Source organism: Harpegnathos saltator, unplaced genomic scaffold (assembly GCF_003227715.2).
Source record: "Harpegnathos saltator strain DR-91 unplaced genomic scaffold, Hsal_v8.6 scaffold240, whole genome shotgun sequence".
Lineage (NCBI taxonomy): Eukaryota > Metazoa > Arthropoda > Insecta > Hymenoptera > Formicidae > Harpegnathos > Harpegnathos saltator.
In genome coordinates, this window is record NW_020230029.1 from 812,816 (window position 1) to 835,551 (window position 22,736).

General features: G+C 43.4%; 6 protein-coding genes across 7 annotated transcripts; 4 read left to right on the top strand and 2 right to left on the bottom strand.

Annotated features, from left to right (window-relative positions):
• LOC105186130 (sodium-dependent nutrient amino acid transporter 1-like) lies at positions 1-4,645 on the bottom strand. Its single transcript, XM_011146145.3, has 8 exons — positions 3,061-4,645; positions 2,743-2,847; positions 2,413-2,665; positions 1,489-2,080; positions 1,024-1,390; positions 659-935; positions 322-416; positions 1-236 (listed from the first exon to the last, which is right to left on the bottom strand). The coding sequence occupies exons 1-8, from the start codon at positions 3,085-3,087 to the stop codon at positions 78-80; spliced, it is 1,875 nt and encodes a 624-aa protein (XP_011144447.1). The 5' UTR covers positions 3,088-4,645; the 3' UTR covers positions 1-77.
• Positions 4,646-6,377: 1,732 nt separating this feature from the next.
• Positions 6,378-8,367, top strand: LOC105186129 (uncharacterized). Its single transcript, XM_019842780.2, has 4 exons — positions 6,378-6,987; positions 7,311-7,531; positions 7,634-7,815; positions 7,958-8,367. The coding sequence occupies exons 1-4, from the start codon at positions 6,895-6,897 to the stop codon at positions 8,116-8,118; spliced, it is 657 nt and encodes a 218-aa protein (XP_019698339.1). The 5' UTR covers positions 6,378-6,894; the 3' UTR covers positions 8,119-8,367.
• A 951-nt stretch (positions 8,368-9,318) lies between these two features.
• Positions 9,319-11,146, top strand: IFT46 (intraflagellar transport 46). The gene is made up of 3 exons (XM_011146138.3): positions 9,319-9,856; positions 10,038-10,202; positions 10,490-11,146. The coding sequence occupies exons 1-3, from the start codon at positions 9,465-9,467 to the stop codon at positions 11,064-11,066; spliced, it is 1,134 nt and encodes a 377-aa protein (XP_011144440.1). The 5' UTR covers positions 9,319-9,464; the 3' UTR covers positions 11,067-11,146.
• Positions 11,147-11,212: 66 nt separating this feature from the next.
• On the top strand, positions 11,213-15,895 carry ClC-b (chloride channel protein 7). The gene is made up of 12 exons (XM_011146137.3): positions 11,213-12,217; positions 12,371-12,496; positions 12,714-12,912; positions 12,991-13,244; positions 13,307-13,484; positions 13,559-14,083; positions 14,247-14,416; positions 14,495-14,674; positions 14,780-14,989; positions 15,071-15,316; positions 15,386-15,466; positions 15,545-15,895. The coding sequence occupies exons 1-12, from the start codon at positions 12,071-12,073 to the stop codon at positions 15,644-15,646; spliced, it is 2,418 nt and encodes an 805-aa protein (XP_011144439.1). The 5' UTR covers positions 11,213-12,070; the 3' UTR covers positions 15,647-15,895.
• A 49-nt stretch (positions 15,896-15,944) lies between these two features.
• Positions 15,945-16,882, bottom strand: LOC109504099 (phosphatidylinositol N-acetylglucosaminyltransferase subunit Y). The gene is made up of 2 exons (XM_019842781.2): positions 16,515-16,882; positions 15,945-16,228 (listed from the first exon to the last, which is right to left on the bottom strand). Exon 2 carries the CDS (start codon positions 16,109-16,111, stop codon positions 15,998-16,000), a length of 114 nt encoding a protein of 37 aa, XP_019698340.1. The 5' UTR covers positions 16,112-16,228; positions 16,515-16,882; the 3' UTR covers positions 15,945-15,997.
• Positions 16,883-16,916: 34 nt separating this feature from the next.
• LOC105186126 (CDK2-associated protein 1) lies at positions 16,917-21,127 on the top strand. Of its 2 annotated transcripts, XM_011146136.3 has the most exons (3): positions 16,917-17,524; positions 17,807-17,912; positions 18,193-21,127. In XM_011146136.3, the coding sequence occupies exon 3, from the start codon at positions 18,469-18,471 to the stop codon at positions 19,693-19,695; it is 1,227 nt and encodes a 408-aa protein (XP_011144438.1). In that variant the 5' UTR covers positions 16,917-17,524; positions 17,807-17,912; positions 18,193-18,468; the 3' UTR covers positions 19,696-21,127. The 2 variants fall into 2 exon arrangements, with proteins under 2 accessions (XP_011144438.1, XP_025154641.1); XM_025298856.1 differs by lacking the exon at positions 16,917-17,524 and having other exon boundaries at positions 17,579-17,912.
• Positions 21,128-22,736: the final 1,609 nt, after the last annotated feature.

Genomic DNA, 22,736 nt, shown 5'->3' on the forward strand with positions numbered 1-22,736 from the left:
TTAAGGGAGGTAATAAAAATGCAGCTAATTCTTTATTTATGGTACAAGGAAATATAAATAATAAACTAGGCTCTTCGTCATTTAAGAAACATCTCTATCAGACCGTCTCGTGAAAAGCGAAACTTGGAGGTTCTTCCGAAGTTCTTCCGCGCGATGAAGTCCTCCCATTCTCGGCGTACCTTCGGGTCATTCGGGCCCCATTTGCCCTTCGCGGGTCGGAAGGCCGCCTTGATAGACTGCAATTGGATTTTCAAATTATGGATTTCGATTAGTTCGCGACTTCGATCGAGTCGATTATCGTGTGCTTTCGAGGGTTCTTACTTCTATGAGCGACGACGATCGGTTTACGATGATCTTCTGACAGATCCACCATACTATTGGGAATATTCCGATGGCAAACATGAACCATCCTATTCCTGAAAGAAAAAGCCGAGAATTTCATACAAGTCGCGTCACCATGGAGTCACACGGCGAAAAAAAAAATGGCAAAAATTTGTAAATAAGAGCAAATAAGAGCGAAACATTAATCTGGTAGCGAAAGAAAATTTTCTTTACGATCTATCGTCACTTTCCTCCTTGCAGCTACGAGAGCCTTATTGAGAGACTTATTATTTCGAGTCGTACGATATTTCAAAGAAAGAAAAGGAATATCACCAACCGTAAGCGTAATCGGGAAATCGCAAGCCGTCGTACGTGGGCGCCTCGTACGTGGCGATCGTGTAGATCAAAATGACGATCATGAGCAGAGGCGTGACCAAGAGCCAACACAGCCGCCAGTAGATTCCCAGCCTGTTGCCCAGCATAAACTCCATATCATTGAGGAAATTCGACAGACCGTAGACCCAGAAGATGGTCACCATCTCGAGAACACCGACGATTATCGCGACGAATGTACCGCCGTAATAATCGATCAACGCCACCATCCATTGACCACCCTGCAGCAACCGCGTTTGACACGAAACTTAAAAGAACTTTCAAGTGTGCAAAACTGAAATATACACAAGGAGATTCATTCAGTATTACCGGAGTGATGTAAATCAGGCTGACGAGGAAGCCAAAGCAGCTGACGCAGAGCACCAGCAGCCACTGCTTCATGTTCGGCAGATGGTCGCGGAAAACGCTGAAGACCGCGGCGGAGAGCGCGACGGCGCTGCCCGTGCCGAGAACGAACATCATGATGAAGAACAGCACAGAGAACAGCTGGGGCACGAAGGTGAAGCGCGAAAGCGCGTCGGGATACGAGATGAAGGCCAGACCGGTGCCGCCACGCACCACCGTCGAGATATCCGTCGTGTTCATCTCATGGGCGAGATTGCCAAGGATCCCGAAGATCGTGCAGCCGGCCATCAGGCTGGTGAACGTATCCAACGTCGTGACTATCATGACGTCCCTGAAAAACGACACCGTACACGTCCCGAGGAGACATACTTTCTGAATGTCTCGTAGTGAAATCTCGCATGAAAACGCACCGAAAATTCTCTCTCTTACCTGTTCACCTTGTGGCCGAAGTTATTGTAAGACGAGTAGCTGATGATCGGCCCGAAGCAGACGGACAACGAGAAGAAGCATTGAGTGATCGCGGCGTACCAGACCTTGGGTTCCCACAGGACGTCCCACTTGGGCGTGACGAAGAAGAGAATGCCATTAACAGCGCCTTCAAGGGTGACGGCTCTGACAAGCAAGGCCGTCATCACGACGTACGGGAATATCGCAAGGAAGTAGGCGGCTTTGCCGGTGCTCTTGACGCCGCGGAACAGGACCCCGAAGATGCAGGCCCAGCTGAGGAACAGGCATATCGACAGCTGCCAGGACGGCACGCCGATACCGTTCTCGATGGAATCGTACTCCTGCAACACCACCTTCCGGAAGTATAGTTCCGCCGAACTGCTGACGTTACGGCTGTTGGAAACGCTGCCGTTCGATGTCACGTCGATGCAGTGACCTCGCCACTCAGGACGGCAAATCGACCATGGCAACTCCGCCTGGAAGCTCTCTACCAAATAGTACAGAGTCAGTGCCATCAGAGCGCAGTAGTACGAAACGACGCAGAACGCGGCGAAAGCCTGAGCGTATCCCAAACCTGAAAAGCGGATTCAGCGAGAAGCTCTTCACGAAGGAATTTCCACGATAGACTCTTTGAGCTTCTCGGAACGAAGTCTCGCTCAACACTCGTTCGAGAAGCAATTGCGAAACTGTTATAGGAATAAATGTTGAATTTGAATTTATTTTACGATTTTGAAAATGTTAATTTCTACGAGATAGTCGCTCGAATTTGAAAGACACGTCTGTCGCTTCTGTCTGTTACTTTTCCAATGAAATCTCACTCGAAGAAATTTAGAGAACAACAAGTATGAAATGGCGAACGTCACAAAGTGCACCGGAAGACTCGCCTTTCTGAACGAACCGTCTTACCCTTCATGGCCGGCGCCATCGACCACGTTTTCACGCACGATTTGCTGGTGAACTGGCCGAGGAGTGCCTCTACGAGGTAGAACGGCTTCCCGATCAAAATTAAGACTATGATGTAGGGTATCAGGAAAGCACCACCTCCGTTCTCGTAGGCGGTGAACGGAAATCGCCAGACGTTCCCGAGCCCGACGGAAGTGGCTATGCAGGCCATCAGGAATTCCAATCTGCCACCCCATTCGGCCGTTTCCACCGTTGTCTGACGATCGGGAATTCGTTATTCATAATTGTGATGTGATTTCCTTTCGATTGTCGACACGTTGTCGCGATACGCACTGGCTTTTTGGGTTGCTCCTGCCGATCCGGTGGAATGGTATCCTTGGCATCGTAACGTAAAGCTTCGTCTAGCTGGAAAGCCTCGTTGATATATCCTTTATTTTGCTGAAAAGCGATTTGTGATACTCGCGAGTGTATTCGACCGAAAATAATAATTATAACAAACAAAAATAACAAATATATATAGAAAGAGGGGGAAAGAGAGAGAGAGGGGGAGAGAAAGAGAGAGAGAGAGAGAGAGGGAGAGAGAGAGAGGGAGGGAGAGAGAGAGAGAGAGAGAGAGAGAACATTACATATTACAATCTAAGAAAATCTTACATATACTTTATCCTCTATTTGTGTCATCCTAGCGGGATCGCGTTGCACGAGAAAGAAGAAGAAAGAAAGAAAGAAGAAGAAAAAAAAAACAAGAGATGCAGCGATGTCGAAAAAAAATTATTCCACTACCACGACGATATGGCGGCACTAATCGCCGTATGAAACTGTCCTCCGAACTCTTCAGTCGTAAGTCTCAAACCAGGATCTCCAACTAATCCTCCTCTCGGAGAGAAGCAATCTTCATCCTATCTTCGCGATAAGATATCACAACAACTAGCGATTTCGTGGTACTCTGCCCGAGAGAAGGAAAGAAGAAAAAAGATCGTCACTATCTCTGTCGTTCTTGAGTCCGTCTGGCCTCCAAGACGCATTCCGGTTGTTGAATCTTCTAAGGCTCGATATCCTGTTTTTCGCGATGATAACGTGGTTGTTGCATTCCGGGCGAGCGTCACCGCGACGGTCATTCGCGATCTTAATCCTCTTGCTTAATCCGACGCTCTCGTCGCTCTTCTTTTCGATATTCCTCACAATCGCGAACTTGAAAAAATCCTTATCGAGGTGCTCTAGCAATCCACTGTGGAGCCCCGGCGTTGTCACTAACGAAGATTCAAGCGGTCCAACCGGAAGCGTTATACCGCTGATCTCGCTTTGCAGATCGCTAGCGCGTCTGCGAGCCTTCGAGTCGGCGGGAGATAAAGATGTCGAGCTCCTTGCATCCGCAGTCTGAGAATGATCTGTCCCACTCGTCGACGTCGGCCGCGGATTGGTCAAGAAATCCCGCCAAGTCGGATAGAATTCTGATCTTTACGTCGATTAGATACCGATCGCATACCTGCATGCACTTCGCAGCTTGCGCCGCCACGCGCCTCTTCGCGCCTGTCACATGCCTTGGCCTCTGTTTCCTCTTGGTCTCCTCATTCCCCAAGTCGATGTCGTCGCTTTTCTCTTTCAACTGCAAAGCATTGGAAGAGGTTTCTCCGACGAAGGAGAGGCTTCATTTCGTGTCTCCTCGCAGTGGGGGAATCAGTCACGGGTAAGGTAACTAACTTTTCGCAGGCATCCCGTGGATTGTATTGTGCCTCCTTTATTGCTTCTCCATGAACTTGTCCGTCTACTCGTTCGCGACGATAAGACAACGCGAGAGACGCGAAGACGATAAAGCGAAGGTTACTCAATATCAGCAGATCGAAGTTGAAACGGCAAGTATTCTGGAAATGAAATGCATTTTCAAAGTTGCGGCTATTCTTGTATCGGAGTATCAATGTGGCTAATCATCCCCGCAATTATCGCGCGTATTGGCGGACCGAGGCCAGTATGCGTGACCGTTATCGTAAATATTGATTACGCAATAAAATTGTCACATGGTCAATTAAACGCGCTGCAACGCGAGATAAACGCGAGCGAACGATGACGTCTCGTGCGCGTGCAGCAGCGCAAGCGTCTCGTCTCGTCTGCCGAAAAGAGACCAGGTCAGGGATTGTAAAGCCATAAAGATCGTCTCGTCTCGTGACGGCGAGACTGCGGGATTACTTTTATAAACAAATCTCATCCCGACAATGAGGAAGATAAGGGCGACGGCGATCGAGTGCCAGGAGAAATAAATATTTTTGTCCTTGCACAACGTATTTTTCTAAAAATAGTCTGTCTTCCGACAGTGTTCCGACAGGTAGAAATAAATTGCACTAATCATCGGCGATTTCAGACGCTGTTTTCCCGACGCGGTTTGAAATGAGAAAGAAAAAAGAAAAATATTCGCATCGGTTTGAATCGTCTTATGTACGTACGCACGTAAATCGCGTCGACGTTGAGAAATCATCGACGTCGGTATTTTCCCGCACGAACGAGGCGACAGCGATAAACGCTCGCGAAAAATTTGCGAAACATCGCGTGCGATGAGTTCATTCGCGAGGTGCGTTTCTCATTAGACACGAATTATCTCGCTGGCCGACGCGCAAATTGATCCTGCGCGATCGTTGCGTGAAACTTCGTACTCGGTCCCCTTGTGACTGCGGCCTTCCTTTGCTACGCTATCGAGAGCGAGCCGCACGATGCGTGTGTAAGGTCGCATATTAAAATATTTAATGTAGCAATTTGCGAAGCACTACGATACGCACGATCAGTAAAGTCAATATTCACCATCACATTCTCTTTTTTGCATATTGCAACTTGGACTGAAAATACATCGTTAATGTGTTTATTAACAAACGTATACAGCTGATAACATCATCGCCATGCGTGTGCGATATTGATCGCATGGCACATGTGGATGTGATTTTTATATGCTATCTAATTATCGTATCCAAGGACTGTCTTCGCGTCATAATGGTATCCACCCGCAGGACATGCGAGCAGGATAAATCGGAGACAAGCGCAATTGCGTCTCGCTGAGAGGCGCGTCATCACGTCAGTGACGTGATGCGACGAACTTATAGTGATTTCGCAAATCACACGGTAAATTTCTGTCGTTAATAACAGTCCTCAACAGAAGCCTGAATATGTGTTAGGTAAAAGATCATTAAAGTCCTTCTGATCGTTTGCATCATGTCTGGATCATGGTTGCTTGCTACTCGATTGATGATTTGTCATTTTGGTAATTTAATACGCAGAATAACAGGCGTCGAGAGATCTGTTCTTCTTAATCTTTAGAGGACCGGCATTTTTCTTTTAAAATTTGCAATTTTTTTCGCGGAAAATTTATATATATATATATATATATATGTATAACCATCATGTGGCATAGAGTTTTCGAGTTTGTTAGTGGTACTCCTATAGGAACCACCCCGGTCCGGAATGGAACGGCCAAAATAAAAAATTTTCAAAATTTGGATCTTGACATTTTTAGGGTTTTTTTTTATATCGCTGATCATCATTTTGATATCAGATTATCGAAATTTTACAAAGAAAGGCAATTATTTATCTAAAATAAGCCTATATTACTATAAGTAATTTCATACGGTAATAAAACTTCCCTTTAGCATAACCCAGAGCTAACGACGTGGACGTAGAAAGTTATATAGCTTCTTTGTTTTTTTATATTTTTATTATTTAAAAATTTTTTAATTTTTTTATAATTTTATAATTTTTTAAATTTTGCTTTTAAAAAATAATGAAAATTATTTTATTTCAAAAACTATTTTTCTGTATTTTTTATACTTATTTGTTACTTTTAGAGTGATTGTTATCACGCATTGTGTGCAATCGAAACTCTAATAGTGTTGTGTGCTGATTTTATATAATTTTAAGAGAAAGTGGATCTATTGTAAATAAAAACGTACTGAGATGCAAATTACTATTAAACTACTATTACAAACTACTATTACAGTTAAAATGTGTACTTGTTAATAAATGTTTATTTACAAGTAAGATAAAAATCACACGAACACATATGCGAATATATTTTTACAGCACATAAACATCGACATAAATGTATTAATAACTATAATATAACCTTTAAGAAAACACTGAATGCCGATTTACATGTGGCTCCTATAGGAGCCCGGTCCTCTAAAGCTTAAACGAATTAAGTTGACACATCTTACCCTTTTTTTTAAATTGGTACAAGTATGCAAATTAGCGTTGACGGGGAAAGAAATGGAAAAAGTTCCCAGCGCAGAGTTTTGTGCGATATAAAAGCAACGTATCTATAGATATAATTTTGGTGAGAAAAAAAAAAGACTATCCGTTCACCCCACAACGTCTCCTGTCAATTTTTCCGAATCGGCGGATCATCGGTCAAGCGGGTCAAGAGACGAGTTCCTCGGCGACAGATATGACACGCCGGAAAATTGCGCATATATTCCGGAAAACGACGTCCTAATCAACGAAGGCACGAGGATGACCGATGGATGGCGATGGTCGATGGACAACCTGAGAGACGCGTATTATCTCGTGCATCTGATCACCCGGCAAATTTTGATATTCTTGCGAGTACGTCTCGCGCACACGTCGCTTCATCGTCTTTCCGCCCCAGGAAAGAACGAGCGAGATTGCCACGGGAAATCGCGAAAGAATAAAACAACAGAGTGCGATACCGCTTATCGCGCTTATTACCTACGTCGACGTATCGTCGCACGTTTTATTGCCTTGACCAGCAGAGTCGGATTCCTCCGGCCGGCAAATTATCGCGCAAACTTTTTCCCCTCTCGCTTCATTCCTTTCTCCCTTTCTCTTTCGTGGAACGCGCACGCACGCTCAATACTGATCAACAATAGCATTACTCAATAATTTCACTGCAAATCTCTCGATTGCAGGACTTCATTTTCTACGAATTCGCGTGGTTCGCGCCAGCAGAGGAGAACCTCGACAAAGTGAACCCGAAGATACGAGGCGTCGCGGCGCAGCATGACGGCTCCGTCGCTGACCTCGTCGTCATGCTCGTCGTTTGCGGCCTCCTCTTCATCTTCATGATTCTCTCGGCAAATTCCCTCAAGGACGAGGCGTCCACTTACGAAATCACCCCACGAATCGAGACGTGAGTTTTTGCCTGCGTTTCCTCTCATGCATTTCTCGAAGCTCAATGAGAAAATTACCTCGCAGGCAGATGTAATTATAAAGTCTGTTTTCGTGAGCGCAGAATCCCGATGGCTTTCGAGGACGAGGCGGCATCCTTTTGGTCCTCGAGACCCACAAACTCGCAGTTGCTGAGGTGTCACCATAATCCCTGCGACAATCCCGTTGACTCGCGGGACATCATCGCTGGGAAGTCACGAAAGATTTCGCGGTCGATCGTGCTGAAGAGCCGCATGTCTGCAGCGCGTAGGTTCTTCAGCTTCGCATAATCATCTCGAAAATCAACGCGTTCGCTATGTCCTAAACGTCCTATAACGACCTGACGATGTTGAGAAAGGAGAGTCGTAGTGAAGATCTTTTTTCCGCGATGTTCCTTCGTTTCTTGCAGAATTGAGATCTTCGGATCACGCGCGCTCCAATCACTCTCAGCATCCTCATACGTTCGTCAAGACGCAAATGAGTCGTCCCATCGCTCAACCGATGTCTCGAGAGTGGCTGGTGAGGCAGACCAGGAGCGGCCACGTCTACGGAAAGTATCCTGTTGTGTAGAGGAGGTGTCAAAGAGACGAGAGGTCCTTCTTCTCCCCCTTCTCCTCCTCCTCCTGCTCATCGTCGGGAAAGAATGTCACGATCGATCCAGATTTTCAACTACACATGTGTATATACATAATGATTTTCTTTGTTGTCGTTTGTATTGTCTTTTTATCGGCGCGATCTTCCACGACCGCGCTTCTTCTGAAGTGCTTTTTATTTTGACCTGATATCTTTCCTCGTGTGTGTAGACCGCGCGATACCGAACACACGAGGTGTTCTCTTCGTGTATCGGCGGGATCACACGTGTTTGTAATCGACTTTCGAGCGTTATAATAAACGTACTTTATTACGTTCGCAATTTTTCACCGATTGAGTCCGCGCTTTTTCTCATCCGATGATTAAACCTTTCGTACGTTATCGAGAGATAAGGAGTGAACGGTTTATTGCTCTCTGTGTGTTGCCTATCATAAAACAATAGCCGGATTTATCGTCGTGGACAGTGTTTCTAGTTTGATTATATTTGCCGCGGATCAACGTTGGATAAAACGATCGATATTACCGCTGTATCATAATGCGAATCTTTTTCTCGCGCTTTATTAGATCGGCGTGAAACTTTTTGTCTCCACGTAAAAAAGCGAGGAAAAAAGAAACGTAAATGCTAAAAGTTTATAAATATCGATTGCGGTATATCGCGTGAAATTACAGGATAATAAGCGGTGATTCTGTTGTCGTAACAAATATCGCAATAGGTTGAATTCGCACATTGAAATGCGACGGATCTGATTCATCCGGTTTGAATCTTGTTAGCTCATGTCAGGAGACCGGGGATTTTTACGCGTCCTGTGTCGACGAGACAAGAACTATCGCTTGCAAACCGAGCGGGGGATTACCCGAGACTGAACGAGAGATGGTTGCGAAAGTCGCGAGAAACATTCTAACGATACGTGAGAGCTACGACAAAATTCGGACATTCTGCACTTTCGCGATGAGCGATTTCTATTAATCTCTTCATGGGCAAACTTGTTGTTTCTTATTTATTGAAAAGTCCGAAGATCAATAAACTTTCTTAATTTAATTTTAATTTTTTTGAATTTAATTAAAAGTAAATTTTTTTAATTTCTTGAATTTACTTTTAATTTCTTTTCTTCTTTAATTTTAATATGATTGAAATAGAACATATTTGTCAATTGTACAACGAGATTTCTCTCTCTTGCGGAAAATAATGTTCGAGTTAGAACATCAAAATTAAAATTAATACAATTGACCTTCGTAATGCCGTTCGTTCGACGAACAGCTGACTAGCCGACGATCGAACAGAACCATGGCAACGTTAATGAAACACATCCCCACCTTGTCGTTCGATGTTAGACGTAGAGTTCCGACGTATCTTTTTCATTTTTCACATTATCGAGTCAACAATCTGCATAGATCTATTGTGCAATTCGCGCAGTTGGCCGCACAGCACCGTCACCATACAGACCCTGAAAGCTATCCTCAAAGGATACGCTGATGGACGTCCTTTGGCGATGGACGCTAAAGACAGCAGCGAGGACGAGGAAGAGACGCGGCGCGATGTCCCGGCGCCGTTTGGCAAGTTCGATGAAACCATCGTGGTGCGCAATGCCGAGGAGATCAAGAGTCCTGTGAACCGCAGGCCTTCCACTTCCAGAAAGAGCGGGAAAACCATGCTAACGAGTGACAGCTCGAATACGTTGGAGTCGAGCTCGCCGCGTGGGAAACACGATTTTCGAAGGTAAACCACAAGAGTCACGTGTCAAGTTCGATTTGCCACAATGCGTGACGTCGGTTCTTTTCTACGAATTTTTCCTTACGTTGCGCAAATTTGCATTTATAAGCATGTGAAATGGATTTGAGACAATCGCTCTTACGTTTAGCTCAAGAAGAACCTTATCACGTTGAAATGATATACACAGATTTTCGGGCATCGGTAGCGATCCCTCGGACAGCGAAGAGAGCGACGATGATGACATACAAGGACATACAAGCATCACCAAACCGGTCGATTTGTATAATCCCAAGGATTTCGAGAACCTGGAAACATCGACAGAGGTGAAGGAACTGTTTCAGAACATAACAAGGCAAGTTGCGTAATAAATCTAGCACAACATTTTAAAAGAAACTCAAAGGCGTCTTGCCTCTTTTAGACATATCTTTCTCGCCACCTAGTTGCCATATCCATATAGTCCATATATTGAGACAAGATTAGTCTTCTTTTTATTTCCCGATTGAAGAATAATTCTTGAGATGAGGGGTATGACGACGATGTCCTTTGAGCATCTTTCAGCAGTTTACGCAGTCCGAAAAGGATCCTTCCAGTGACAAGGAGTGATGACAGCCGATTTTCTTGCACCGATCGTGCTTGCAGGTACACGCCGCAGAAAATCGAGCGCAACTACAAGCTGATACCGTTCATTCCTGACTACATACCGGCGGTCGGCGACATAGACGCCTTCATAAAGGTGGCTAGGCCAGATGGCGTGGAGGATAAGATCGGATTGACGGTGCTGGACGAGCCCTGTACCGACCAGTCCGATCCGGCGGTATTGCACCTGCAGCTGCGCAGCCACTCGAGGAGCGCCGGTGCCGCCAGGCAGACGGTTATCAAGAGAATCGAGGACGCCGAGAGGAACGGCAAGTCTATCGACAAGTGGATTGATGACATGAATCAGCTGCACCGGAGCAAACATCCGCCGGCAGTGCAGATGAACCGAGCGATGCCGGACATTGACAGTCTGATGCAGCAATGGCCGGCTCAGGTGGAGGACAAGTTCAACGAGATGCAGATGGATCTGTCAAACCTCGACTGCGACTTGCCGCAGTTGGTTGACATCATCTGCAACCTCCTTGACGTCCCGGCGCGGGACGGCGCGAGACTGGAGGCCCTCCACACATTGTTCACCTTGTTCCTAGAAGTCAGAAATGTCGAAAGCCAGAACTTCTGAAAGTGGATGGCGAGGAGCGCGCATGCGGAATTCTTGTATTTGCTGGAAGAAGAAGGAAAGAATGCCTCGATCTCTTGAATTTTCTACCTCGTTTCTACATTCAGTCATCGATCCCGCTGCTTTCCTTGTCTCTCCCAACTTCTACTTCTCTCTCTCTCTCTCTTTCTCTTCCATGTATTTCGTTAATAATTAAGAAACGCGCGTCGTGGTGTCTTGACGAAGAAAGAAGAGAATTAGAAACTGCGTAGGATTGATTGGTCATTCATTATTATAATGTCACAATTAAGACTTTTGTTTCTTCGGGATACTTTTTATTATTTTTTATTATTTTTTATTAGCAGACTTGTAAAGGACTTCGGTTCTTGCAAGAATTTTCAGCATGCATTCGCGCGCTTCCGACGCGCGCTTCCTCCGGAGATGTCTAAAGAAACTTCATTGTGCGAATAAAGGCGTTCACGTCATGAAAGTACAACTTGTTCTCTTGTCGAGGTAATCGCAAAAAACGTTAAAACTCCACGGCAAGAACGCGACCTGGATCCCTTTGGCGATTTTGTCGTGATCGAGAAATCACGATGCTGCCCTTTCGATTGTTTCGATTTCGATCCTCTCGAGATCGGACAACAACATGATCGCTCATAATAGAATCAATCGCGCGTCACTTATCGACGACGCGGCACGCTTTATCGATCGCTGTCGTGGCACTTTCTTCCGTGATTGCCCAATGATGAATCACCGGCTCAGTCACGTGCTTGCTACCGCCGCCGTCGCGATTCGATTGTACGAGATCTTCTGTCATTTTCCTCGCGTGCGTCAGCTTTATGTGTGTCGTCATAGTAGTACTTATATCAAGTGCGTTGCTCGGCTATGCGATCGCGCTGCGACAGTGTGCTACGATGCAAATTAGTGTGAAAACGTCCTCCCTATCATTATATCGTTTCGTTACGACACGTTAGTCAAACATAAAATGCGGTAAACGGATCCCCGGATCCTGGCCACACGTGAAAATGACAGATCCGTCGACGAGCGTTATCGGGATCAATAGAGATGAGGACAGCATTAACGTGTGCGTCGAGGAGGACCGAGAGAGACTAATCAAGCCGAGGAATAATTTCGCGTCATATTCTAACGAAGATGTAAACGTGCGATTTCGTGTAAGTGCTGAGCAGAAGACTTACCTCTTTAGAAGAAATATAGCGTGTTTTCGTTATCATATTTCTTCTTCGTTTTATTGTAGATTAGCGTTTTAAGTTGATAGTAAATGTCATATGCAAAGCTATATTTATGCAAGGTTCCACTATGTGCAGAGTACCGTCAATAACAGTATCAGCGAATGCAACAATATAGAGGATATCTCGGGTCAAAATCCAAGGAGACTGAATATCGGAGACATAACCCCAGGAGCGACAAATTTCCTGTCAACCAATTATGAGGTAATAGCAATATCACAATTAGTCATACTATATTGTTGTTATATATAAACTTTTGATTTCTTTGGAAACATTTATAATTGGATACTCTTAATATCATACCTTTCGGAATTTACACACACACACACACACACATATATATGTATATATATAATCTTAAAATTTATACAATTAAAATTTGTCTACATTGTCTACAGATTAATTGTATCTTTATTTTCAGAGCTTGGATTATGATACCTGTGAAAATTATCTTTTGCAAGATGAAGAGAGGAAAAAAGGCTTCAAGTTTGTTGTCAAAAAGAACTTTGCCAGATGGTTAATTTTCCTTTTAATAGGAATTTGTACTGCTCTTATAGCATGTTTTGTAGATATATCGATAGAAGAATTATCCAATCTGAAGTACGGCTTTCTTAAGAAATGTATCCTTCTGCACATACATATGACACACTTTGTAACATATCAAGTATATGTATTATTTAACCTTATACAGATAGCAGATGTGGACCATTGTATAGCAGAGAATTGCCTTTGGTTGCCATATATTATATGGTTAAGTCTAAATATGATTCCAGTGTTAATAGGTGCTATCTTGGTAGCCTATGTTGAACCTGTTGCTGCAGGAAGTGGTATTCCACAAGTGAAATGTTATCTAAACGGTGTCAAGATACCACGAGTTGTGCGTATTAAGACTCTGGCTGTAAAAACTATTGGTGTCATATGCACAGTAGTTGGAGGTCTAGCCGGAGGCAAGGTGAGTTGTCATTTTCCAATACTTCTTCCTCTTGGATTATGTATTTCATTTTCTTTACATAGGAAGGTCCTATGATACACTCTGGCGCCGTTGTCGCCGCGGGAATTTCGCAGGGCAAGAGTACTACTTTTAAGAAAGACCTGAGGATATTCAAATATTTCAGGGAGGATCATGAGAAACGAGACTTTGTATCGGGAGGCGCTGCTTCCGGAGTTTCGGCGGCTTTCGGCGCGCCGATTGGTACGTATCGTTGAAAAAAGCAAAGAGACAGTGTCCTGTAAAGTTAGATAATCTGTAACCTTCGAACATTTCAGGTGGAGTCTTATTCAGTATTGAGGAAGGCACTAGTTTCTTTAATCAGAGCCTCACGTGGAGGACATTTTTCGCTAGTATGATGACGACATTCATCCTAAACATAGTCTTGAGTGCGTATCACGGACACCCCGGCGATCTCTCATATCCAGGCTTGTTGAATCTGGGAAAGTTCGAGTCGATTCCTTATGAGATCTATGAAATTCCACTGTTTATGATAATGGGCACATTGGGTGGTGCGCTCGGTGCGCTATGGAATCACATCAATTACAAGATCACTTGCTTCCGTTTGCGATTCGTAACGCGAAGATGGCTAAAAGTAATAGAAGCTCTCTTCGTGGCGATGCTGAGCGCGACATTGGGCTTCCTGATGATATATTTCATCGACGATTGCAAGCCGTTGGGCAAGGATCCTACCAAGTACCCGGTCCAGATGTATTGCAAGAGTGGAGAATACAATGCAGTCGCGAGTTTGTGGTTTCAAACCCCTGAGAGCAGCGTACGATCTTTATTTCATGATCCCAAAGGTATGATGTGTGTATATTATGTGATACATTTGCATAAATAGTTTACAATTACACATATATATATGCATGTAAAAGAAATTTGTTATAAAGAAAGAGTAAAGAGAAAGAGGAAGAGAGGAGGAATTTGCTATAAAATAACAAATGTATTACATACATTGTACAGGATCTCACAACGACATGACACTAGCCATCTTCGTTGTATTGTACTTTTTCCTTGCTGCTTCCACCTTTGGTTTATCTATGTCAAGCGGGCTGTTTATTCCTTCCCTGTTGATTGGATCTGCATGGGGTAGATTGATAGGATCAGGCCTCTCGAAGCTATGGCCAAATTGTGTAAGGAAACGTAAATAAAATTTGCAATCGTCTGAAATAATATGCTTACAATTACATTTCTCATTTGCATTGTTGCAGGTAGTACTGGACCCTGGCAAATACGCTCTACTGGGTGCCGCCGCGCAATTGGGAGGAGTAGTTAGAATGACAATCAGTTTAACCGCAATTCTGATAGAAGCAACGCAAGGCATATCCTTCGGTCTGCCTGTGATTATAGTTCTTATAATGGCAAAGTGGGTCGGCGATTTCTTTAATGAGGTATGCTCATTGATACGTTTCAACACTTAGTGTATGTATGTACACATTAACGTATTCAAGTTATACATATATATGTCTACATGTATATTTTTAATAACTCTTCAGGGAATATACGACATTCACACGCAGATGGCTGGAATTCCATTGATTCCGTGGGAACCACCCCCGTTATCGAGTAACATTTACGCGAGTGAGATTATGAGCCACCCGGTAGTAACCCTGAGGACCGTCGAAAATGTGGGACACATTGTTGAGCTTCTAAAATGTGTCACGTTCAACGGGTTCCCGGTAGTTGATCCACCGAGTAGCGACCAAGTAATTAACACTCGCAAGATGATTTCTAATATATAATTTTATATGCTTGTTTTGCGTTTACTTCATAGATTAACATTTTAGAGTGAGATAAATACATATGGCCGATTCCGTGGTCTGATACTGCGTTCTCAGCTGATAGTATTATTGCAAAACAAGATATTCAACGAATATGCGGAGTTTTGGGACAAGTCGTTAGACATAAAAATCTTCAGGAAAGAATATCCTAGATATCCAACAATCGAGCAAGTTGTTGTCACTGAGGAGGAGAAAACCTACACAATAGATTTGAGGCACTTTATGAATCCTGCTCCATATACATTACAGCACGTTAGTAATTTTTATGTCATATCTTCTGCTATGTAGAAATTTGTAAAATTTCTCATTTCTTTATCCTAGTCCGCAACACTGCCAAGAGCATTTAGACTGTTCAGGGCGTTAGGATTACGTCACTTGCCAGTGGTAAATGACACAAATGAGGTAATATAATGAAATACTGCAGCTTGATCCAATTAATTTTTGCTTACTTCATTGAAAATGTATTCTTTACTCGCACAGGTAGTTGGTATTATTACGCGAAAAGATGTCACTAGATTCAGGATATGGAAACATCAAGGAAGAATGGGACTAGATGAATTAATAATCACTAATAAAATTTAATCTTAAGTTTCTTTTACTATTTATAGTATTATTTACTATTTATAGACTATTACTAAGACTTAGACTATTACTAAGACACTTAGAACATTTACTATGTTCGGAATATTAATAAGGCCTGTTATAATTCTAAGATACTATTTTGATTCTATTATCTTTTATCCTAAGATCTATTTTGATATGTACAGATTATAGAAATTTTATTTATATTGTGTTCAAAGAAGGTAGAAATGATTAGACAAGAAGGCACAACTAAAAATAATATATCACAAAGACTCGCCAAAGATTAGTCTTGTTTATATATACACAAGATAAAATTTACAATATTTTTTAAGTTATTAAAGTATTAAAATTTTAATTATTTACAAACAATTCCCACCCGAGCCATGACCAAAGTTTGAAAAAGAGATATACAGGAAGAACGACTAGTGACAAGAGAAAATAGTATTCGTAAGATGAAATGTACATATTGAATAAGTTGATATATATACTTTGTATAGTTTTAAGCTAATTCCTTTAGAGATATCGTAATATGTATGATGTAGCAGAGATTGTTTTCTTCTAAACTTTATATATATGTATAACCTGAAACAAAGTATTTTATACATATAAAAATTATAATTACACTTACTACAATGTTGTGTTTTCATTTTTTATTAAATTTCAAAACGATACTGATTTTCTCGAAGTATTGATCTTAATAAGTATTTTCACATAAATTTATCTTCTATTCTTACAATCTCAACAAATGTTTTTTTAAATCAAATGGAAACAAATATCTCATTTATCGCGTCAATAAAAAATCAATCTTGATCTAATATTACATTGACAAAGATGGGAAACGAAAATCAATCTCACAACCTGCTCTTACCATCACATTACGTCGTTTGTTCCAAACCAGCGTGATCTTGTCATTTGAGTCGTCTTGCGAGAAAAATCAAATCACTGCAAAATTTCCACGAAAAATTTAACAAGAGAGCATCATATCTCGTTCATTTCACAATCGGCGTAGAAGCGCAAGTACAGCCATATTCATCGCCGATCGATGTCCACCGTCATCGGCCGAAGCGTTTCCCTTTTCTTCGCTTTCCCCTCACACGCGACTTACATACGCGCACGCATACACATGTCGGCGAAGACGCAGCTCTCTCTCCTTCTTCCGCGCGAGAACACGGAAAGATGTGCGAAGGCGCCGCGCCGAGTCGCGTCGCGGTCAATAGTTTTGCGATCCCTCTAGCAGGCAGGTCGTACACCTGTCCGTCGTGAAGTTGCAGACGGTAGTATAGGAAGGGGTTATGGTCAATAAACGCAACCACGTCACACGCAGCCTATCGGCGACGACCTCGCTTGGCCCCTTAAAGTGGCTCCGAACGAAAATCTTACGTGTCGGCCGATAGCCGCTTTTGTGCGCTAGTCCGCGGAATAACACGGGAAAAGCGAGCGAATCGCGGCAAGAGTCGGGCCGACGGACGCAGCCGGTCGCGAGGAACTCGCGGACGCAACGCGAGAGCCCGAGAGCGCGCGATTTCGCGGCTGGCTGGGTGGATCGTGCGTTTCAGTGGATCGGCCGAATTGCGTCCGCCATTGTTGTGATCGGCGGCGAGAGGAGCAAGAGCGGAGGGGCCGCTGTGTGTGTGCGACGAAAGAGAAGACGGCTTCTTAGCTCGCGGCGCATGCGCACTGCGGACGCGACGCGCCGACGTTCTTTCGAATTTTGGCTGAAAGAGACACGCACTGATGTACACACATACATGCGAACCATGTCACGTATATACGCGCGTTTGGTAGACGCGCCGACGTGACTTGCGTGCGACGACACAGAGTATGTGAATTTACGGCTGCTGCTGTAGTTGCGTGTATATACAGCTTCCCGATAGCGGGGTGAGTAAAATAAAGTGTGCGTACGTGTACGTGTGTATGTGTGTGTGTATGTGTGTGTATGGTGAGGTTTGTGTATGCGGTGTACTACGCATACGTACGTGTGCATAACGCCATTCACACACCGCCACTCGCCGCCGGTGGTCACACGCGCGTACGCACACAGATAGTTTTGAAAACGCACTATTTGTCGGTTATTCTTGCGCACATGTTGCTGAAAAATTCTTACCGACGGCCCCGCGGCCTTCACTCACGCTTGGTTTTTGCATTTCTTTTCTCTCGCAGAACACGGACAACTGTTTCCCGCCGACCAATTCATGCATCGCCGATGCCGACGCTGAGACGGTCGCGTTATTCGTCTTGAGAGCCGAGGATGTAACTAAGAATAACGGTAGGAATGATTGATCGGTCTCGCTGACGTTTCGATCTTATGCGATTTTGTACGATCACACGCTTCTTTATGCTATTTGAAAGATAGCGAGTCTGTTTTTTTTTTTTTATTCAAATTAGTTTGCATTTTGTCCCTTTAAGATGAAACTAATATACAACTCACGTGTTGAGCAGAGAAGAAACCAAGTTCTAGTGCAGCTAAAAAGAACAGGCATTTTGCTTGTAGTATGTAATCTCTTGTAGCATGTTGTCAATGTATTATGATGCTATGTCTGTTGCAGTTGGATTATCGGTGAAGAGTCTCTTCCTGTCTGTTGAGTAATCTGATCATATCTGAGTAGACCACTGACGACTGTGTGTTTTGCATCCATCAAGAGTAAGAGAAGCAGGTAGAAGCTGATACGAGCTAGGCTCATATATATTGACTTATCCCACTAGATTTCCCTTGAGACAACTGTAAGAATGATAGTCCGTGTGAAGAATAAGCATGATGTTACTTGCGTGAATGTGTTGTGCTCAGAGCTGAGAAAAAATCTTACCTTAAGGAGGTAAGGGAAATGCGAGATTATAGAAGCCATAAACTAATGTCAGAAACAGCAGAGGAGCGCGCTATTAGATTGTATACGGCTGCGGAGAGAATGAAGAACGCCAGAGCTAAGGAGACTGAGGATCAAGCGGCATTGAGAAGAATGCAAGAAGCCCAGCGTATGGCCAGGCACCGCGCCAAGAAGAAGCGTTGTCTGGATGAGAACCTCGCAAGGGAGATTTCCAAGATCGCGGAGCTGTCCAAGATGCCCGACGCCGCGACGATAGCGCAGATGTCGGAGATGAATATGAACAAGATATCCGCGGAATTGAAACAGATGATGGAGAGGGGTAAAGTACCTGAGCATATAGTTCAAATGGCTCAACTCGCGGAGTTTAGCAAAATGACAGAGTTGAACAAAATGTCGCAAGATATGGCGAAGAGATACGAGATGGAGAAGATGGCCGAGTACGCCAAGACCACTGAATATATGAAAATGCAGGAGATCGCAAAGATGTCGGAGTTCGCGAAAATGAGCGAAATGGTGAAGCTCTCGGAGATGGCCAAGTACAACGACATCACGAAGATCAACGAGATGGCGAAGATGAACGAGATGATGAAGATGTCGCAGATGGCTAAGATCAACGAGGTACAGCGCATGAACGAGATCGCCAAGCTCAACGACATGGTGAAGATGACGGAGATGGCCAAGTACAACAACGACATCACCAAACTGAACGAGATTGCGCAGATCAACGAGATGGCGAAGGAGATTGCCAAAATGAACGAAAAGACCAAGATGAACGAGATGATAAAGATGGCCAATATACAGAACGATATCACTAAGATGCCCGAGTACTCGAAGATGGCTGAGATGGCCAAGCTGACGGAGCTGGCCAAGCTGAACGAGATCACGATAACGAAGTTGAACGACCCGCCGCCGCCACCGCCCAAGATCCCAGAGATCCCGCGTATACCTGAACCTGTGATCACCGTGCCAAATCCCAGGAACCTGCAGAACGCGCAGACTGTACAAGTAGCGCAGGCTAGCCCGTCCAGCACAATTAACTTCCCGAGCGTGCCGGGCCAGGGCAAATACGCGCAACTGTTGGTGATTATCGAGGAGCTCGGTAGGGACATTCGCCTGTCCTATGCAGGTAGTCGCAGCGCGGCTGAGAGGTTGAAGATGGGCATTCAGCATGCCCGCATGCTCGTGCGCGACTGTCTCCTCGAGACGGAGCACAACGCGCGACAATGATCTGCCGACGACGCTAGCGATTTAGACCTCTAGCTGATTATTATTTTACGGGACGCTTTGTACGATACATATATACACACACACACACACGCACACACACACACACATATATATATATATGTATACATAACACACACATATATATATATATATGTATATATATTATACATATATCTACGGAGTACAACGGTATAATCTTAAAGGGAGTGTCTTAGCGTCCGCGATAATGCGCACACGCGTCAAAAAGAAATAAAAAAATAAAAAGTATCTGCTGTAAGCTTTTATTAACGGACGAGTTCGTTTTCGGATGCGCGCTAAAGCGCACTCGATACACGCTGAGGCGCCGCACCCGGTGCGCGTCGCTCGAAAGCCGTCGTCCAACGAATCCGATGGTTCAATCTAACGCGCGAGAGCACACAGTCGACAAGCGCCTTTACTAACGAAGAGTCGATTGTCCCGACTTCTTGGTAAGTTAACTGATGGTTAAATCATACGTTTGTCTTTGTTCTTCTTTCAACTTGGACAAAGGCAGACATATGATTTAACTATCAGTTAACTCACCAAGAGGTTGGAACAACCGGCCCAAAGAAAAATGTTTATATTCAGGATAATGTATACTGTGTCGCGGAAATTGTATAATGTACATATATTCTTTCAAGCGATGTGACGATGCGTGCTGAGTGATTCGCTGGTCCAATAAACTTGCGCTAACTATGCGTACGCCTCCTTACGCTGCAATTCGTGCGGAGTACGAGCTCTCGAAGGCGCGCACCGTTACGTTCAGTTGCATCCAAGCGAATTCGCAATTAGGTCTATTACCATGTGAAGAAACCGAAAGAGAAGGAATGAGAAGACGGATTGCTTTAGAAACGAATCTGGAGATCCGGATTAATTTGAGAGAGAGAAGAGAGTATTCGCAACGTATCTGAAATACGTTTAGATTGGGCCCATTGAATAGTGGTTCCGACATTATTTGTTACTTCCAACAACTAACTGTGTGCGCGGATTATTACGTCCTTTTTTCTTTAGTTCTCCTTCACCTCCTTTCCTCTTACTTTATTGTGAGACTTGCACGTCACGATCGATTGTAAGATATAATGGTGACGGACCGGCTCTTTCATTTAGAAAAAGCGTAGACTGAGTTGATCATGCCCTCGGATGATTGTGCTTAAATACATTCGGACAACGGGAGTATAGTTATACCTTCCTAATTTTAAAGGGGACAATTTATACGTCGAGGAATCTTGATTTATATTTCCTATGAGAGGGAAGAAAATTACTACGGAGCTCATTGTGTCTTGCGTTAATGAAGCATCGACATGATGTCTGAGTATACGTTTTGAATATTGAAAAAGAAAAATACGAGATAAAGCTGATCAAATGAAATGTACCTAATGGAAAGTATAATCCCCGAATATAGCTGACTCTAAACTATCGTTAAATAAATAAAAATTTTGTACAACGCAATGCTTATCTTTATTTTGTATCATATCGTAAATACTCTAACCAAGCGGTCTCTCTCCAAGTAGAACATAAGATTATGATGATACCAAAATGACGAGAAAATGATCGAATCATGATGAAGAAATGAATTTTCCTCATCATTTTGACGTTATTTCGATGTCATGATTTTCTGTTCTGTCTGGGTCTATAGCAAAAAATAATCAAATTCCAAAGGACTATAACTTTGAAAAAAATGATAATTGATAGATGGTTCAGGAATCATTTTGTAGCTTAAAGTCTCTAATTTTCATATATATTTTTGAAGGTGGAGTACATTTTTTTCTTTCAATGTTACATAAACATAAATCGAGATTCGTCATATGTGAAAATGTTTGATGAAAATTGCAGTTATAAAAAACTCTTAAGTGTGAAAAAAAGCTCTTACACAAATGATAATTATACTGTTTGAAAGCATAAAATTCTTTTTTTAGTTAACGTTCTTCGTTAATTGCATTTTGATTTTTTTCATCGAGTTTTGAAACAAAAATGCTATTTTGATTTCAGTCACCAGAGAGAAACCTGAGAGCGGCTACCGGGCCGATTACGCCAGGACGCTTTTTCTGCCGAATTCCAACGCGCCCCCTAAGAAAATGTGTGCACATTACATCCGTACTGACGGTAACAGCAAAGCGTGAACGGTTCTTGTTCACTCTACTTCCCCTTACAAGAGATTGTAAAGCCAGCGGTACACGGTGCTTGTTTTCGTGCTAGATTGCTTGCTGGATGAAAATACTGCGTTCTTTACTGCGATTGGTGCATTTCCGCAGATGGATGGAAATGCACCAATCAGAACGCAGTATTTTCATCCAGCAAGCAATCCAGCACGAAAACAAGCACCGTGTGCCGCTGGCTTAAGTTAGACAAGCACAGACGATCAATCGCTCTCCGTCTTTGTCGCACCACCGATGAGCGTACGCGCGGCAGAAGGAGACACGAGGCGAGTCAGCGGCAGATCTTGGCTGCGTTCGGGGATGCACTATTTAGCGCTATGAGCGTGTTTTTTGTTACAAGTTGAACAAGAATAAAGCAAGCTTTTAGCACTAAATAGCGACTCCCCGAATGCAGCCCTTATCGCTAAGTCAAAATCTCTCTCGTCTTGCCCTTTCGCCTTCTCATCTTTCACGCAACACACTGCCCGCAATTCGGGAAGAAATATTTCGAGACCGCGCGGAAAACTTCAGCAATAATACTAAATGACGCTAATAGGAGTGGCCATTTTTATAATTTTTATATTTAATTTTATAATTTTCAATATTCAATCATGAACATATATATGCATATGCATCGTAAATGTTAATATGCAATAATGGTAAATGTTCAGAAGTACTACTCCACCAAAAACCGCGGTTTTTTTTGCACCAGTTAATAGAATTAGCTATAAGAAGAAGAAGAAGACATGCATACAAAGTATTAAGGAGGTGGCTTAAGTTTTTTTTACGAAAAAATTAAAAAAAAATTATCTACATCAACTGATGTTTTTTCCCGCAAAGTTAAATACATAGGCTGATTCACTGAAGTTTGCAGATTTCTATATCAAT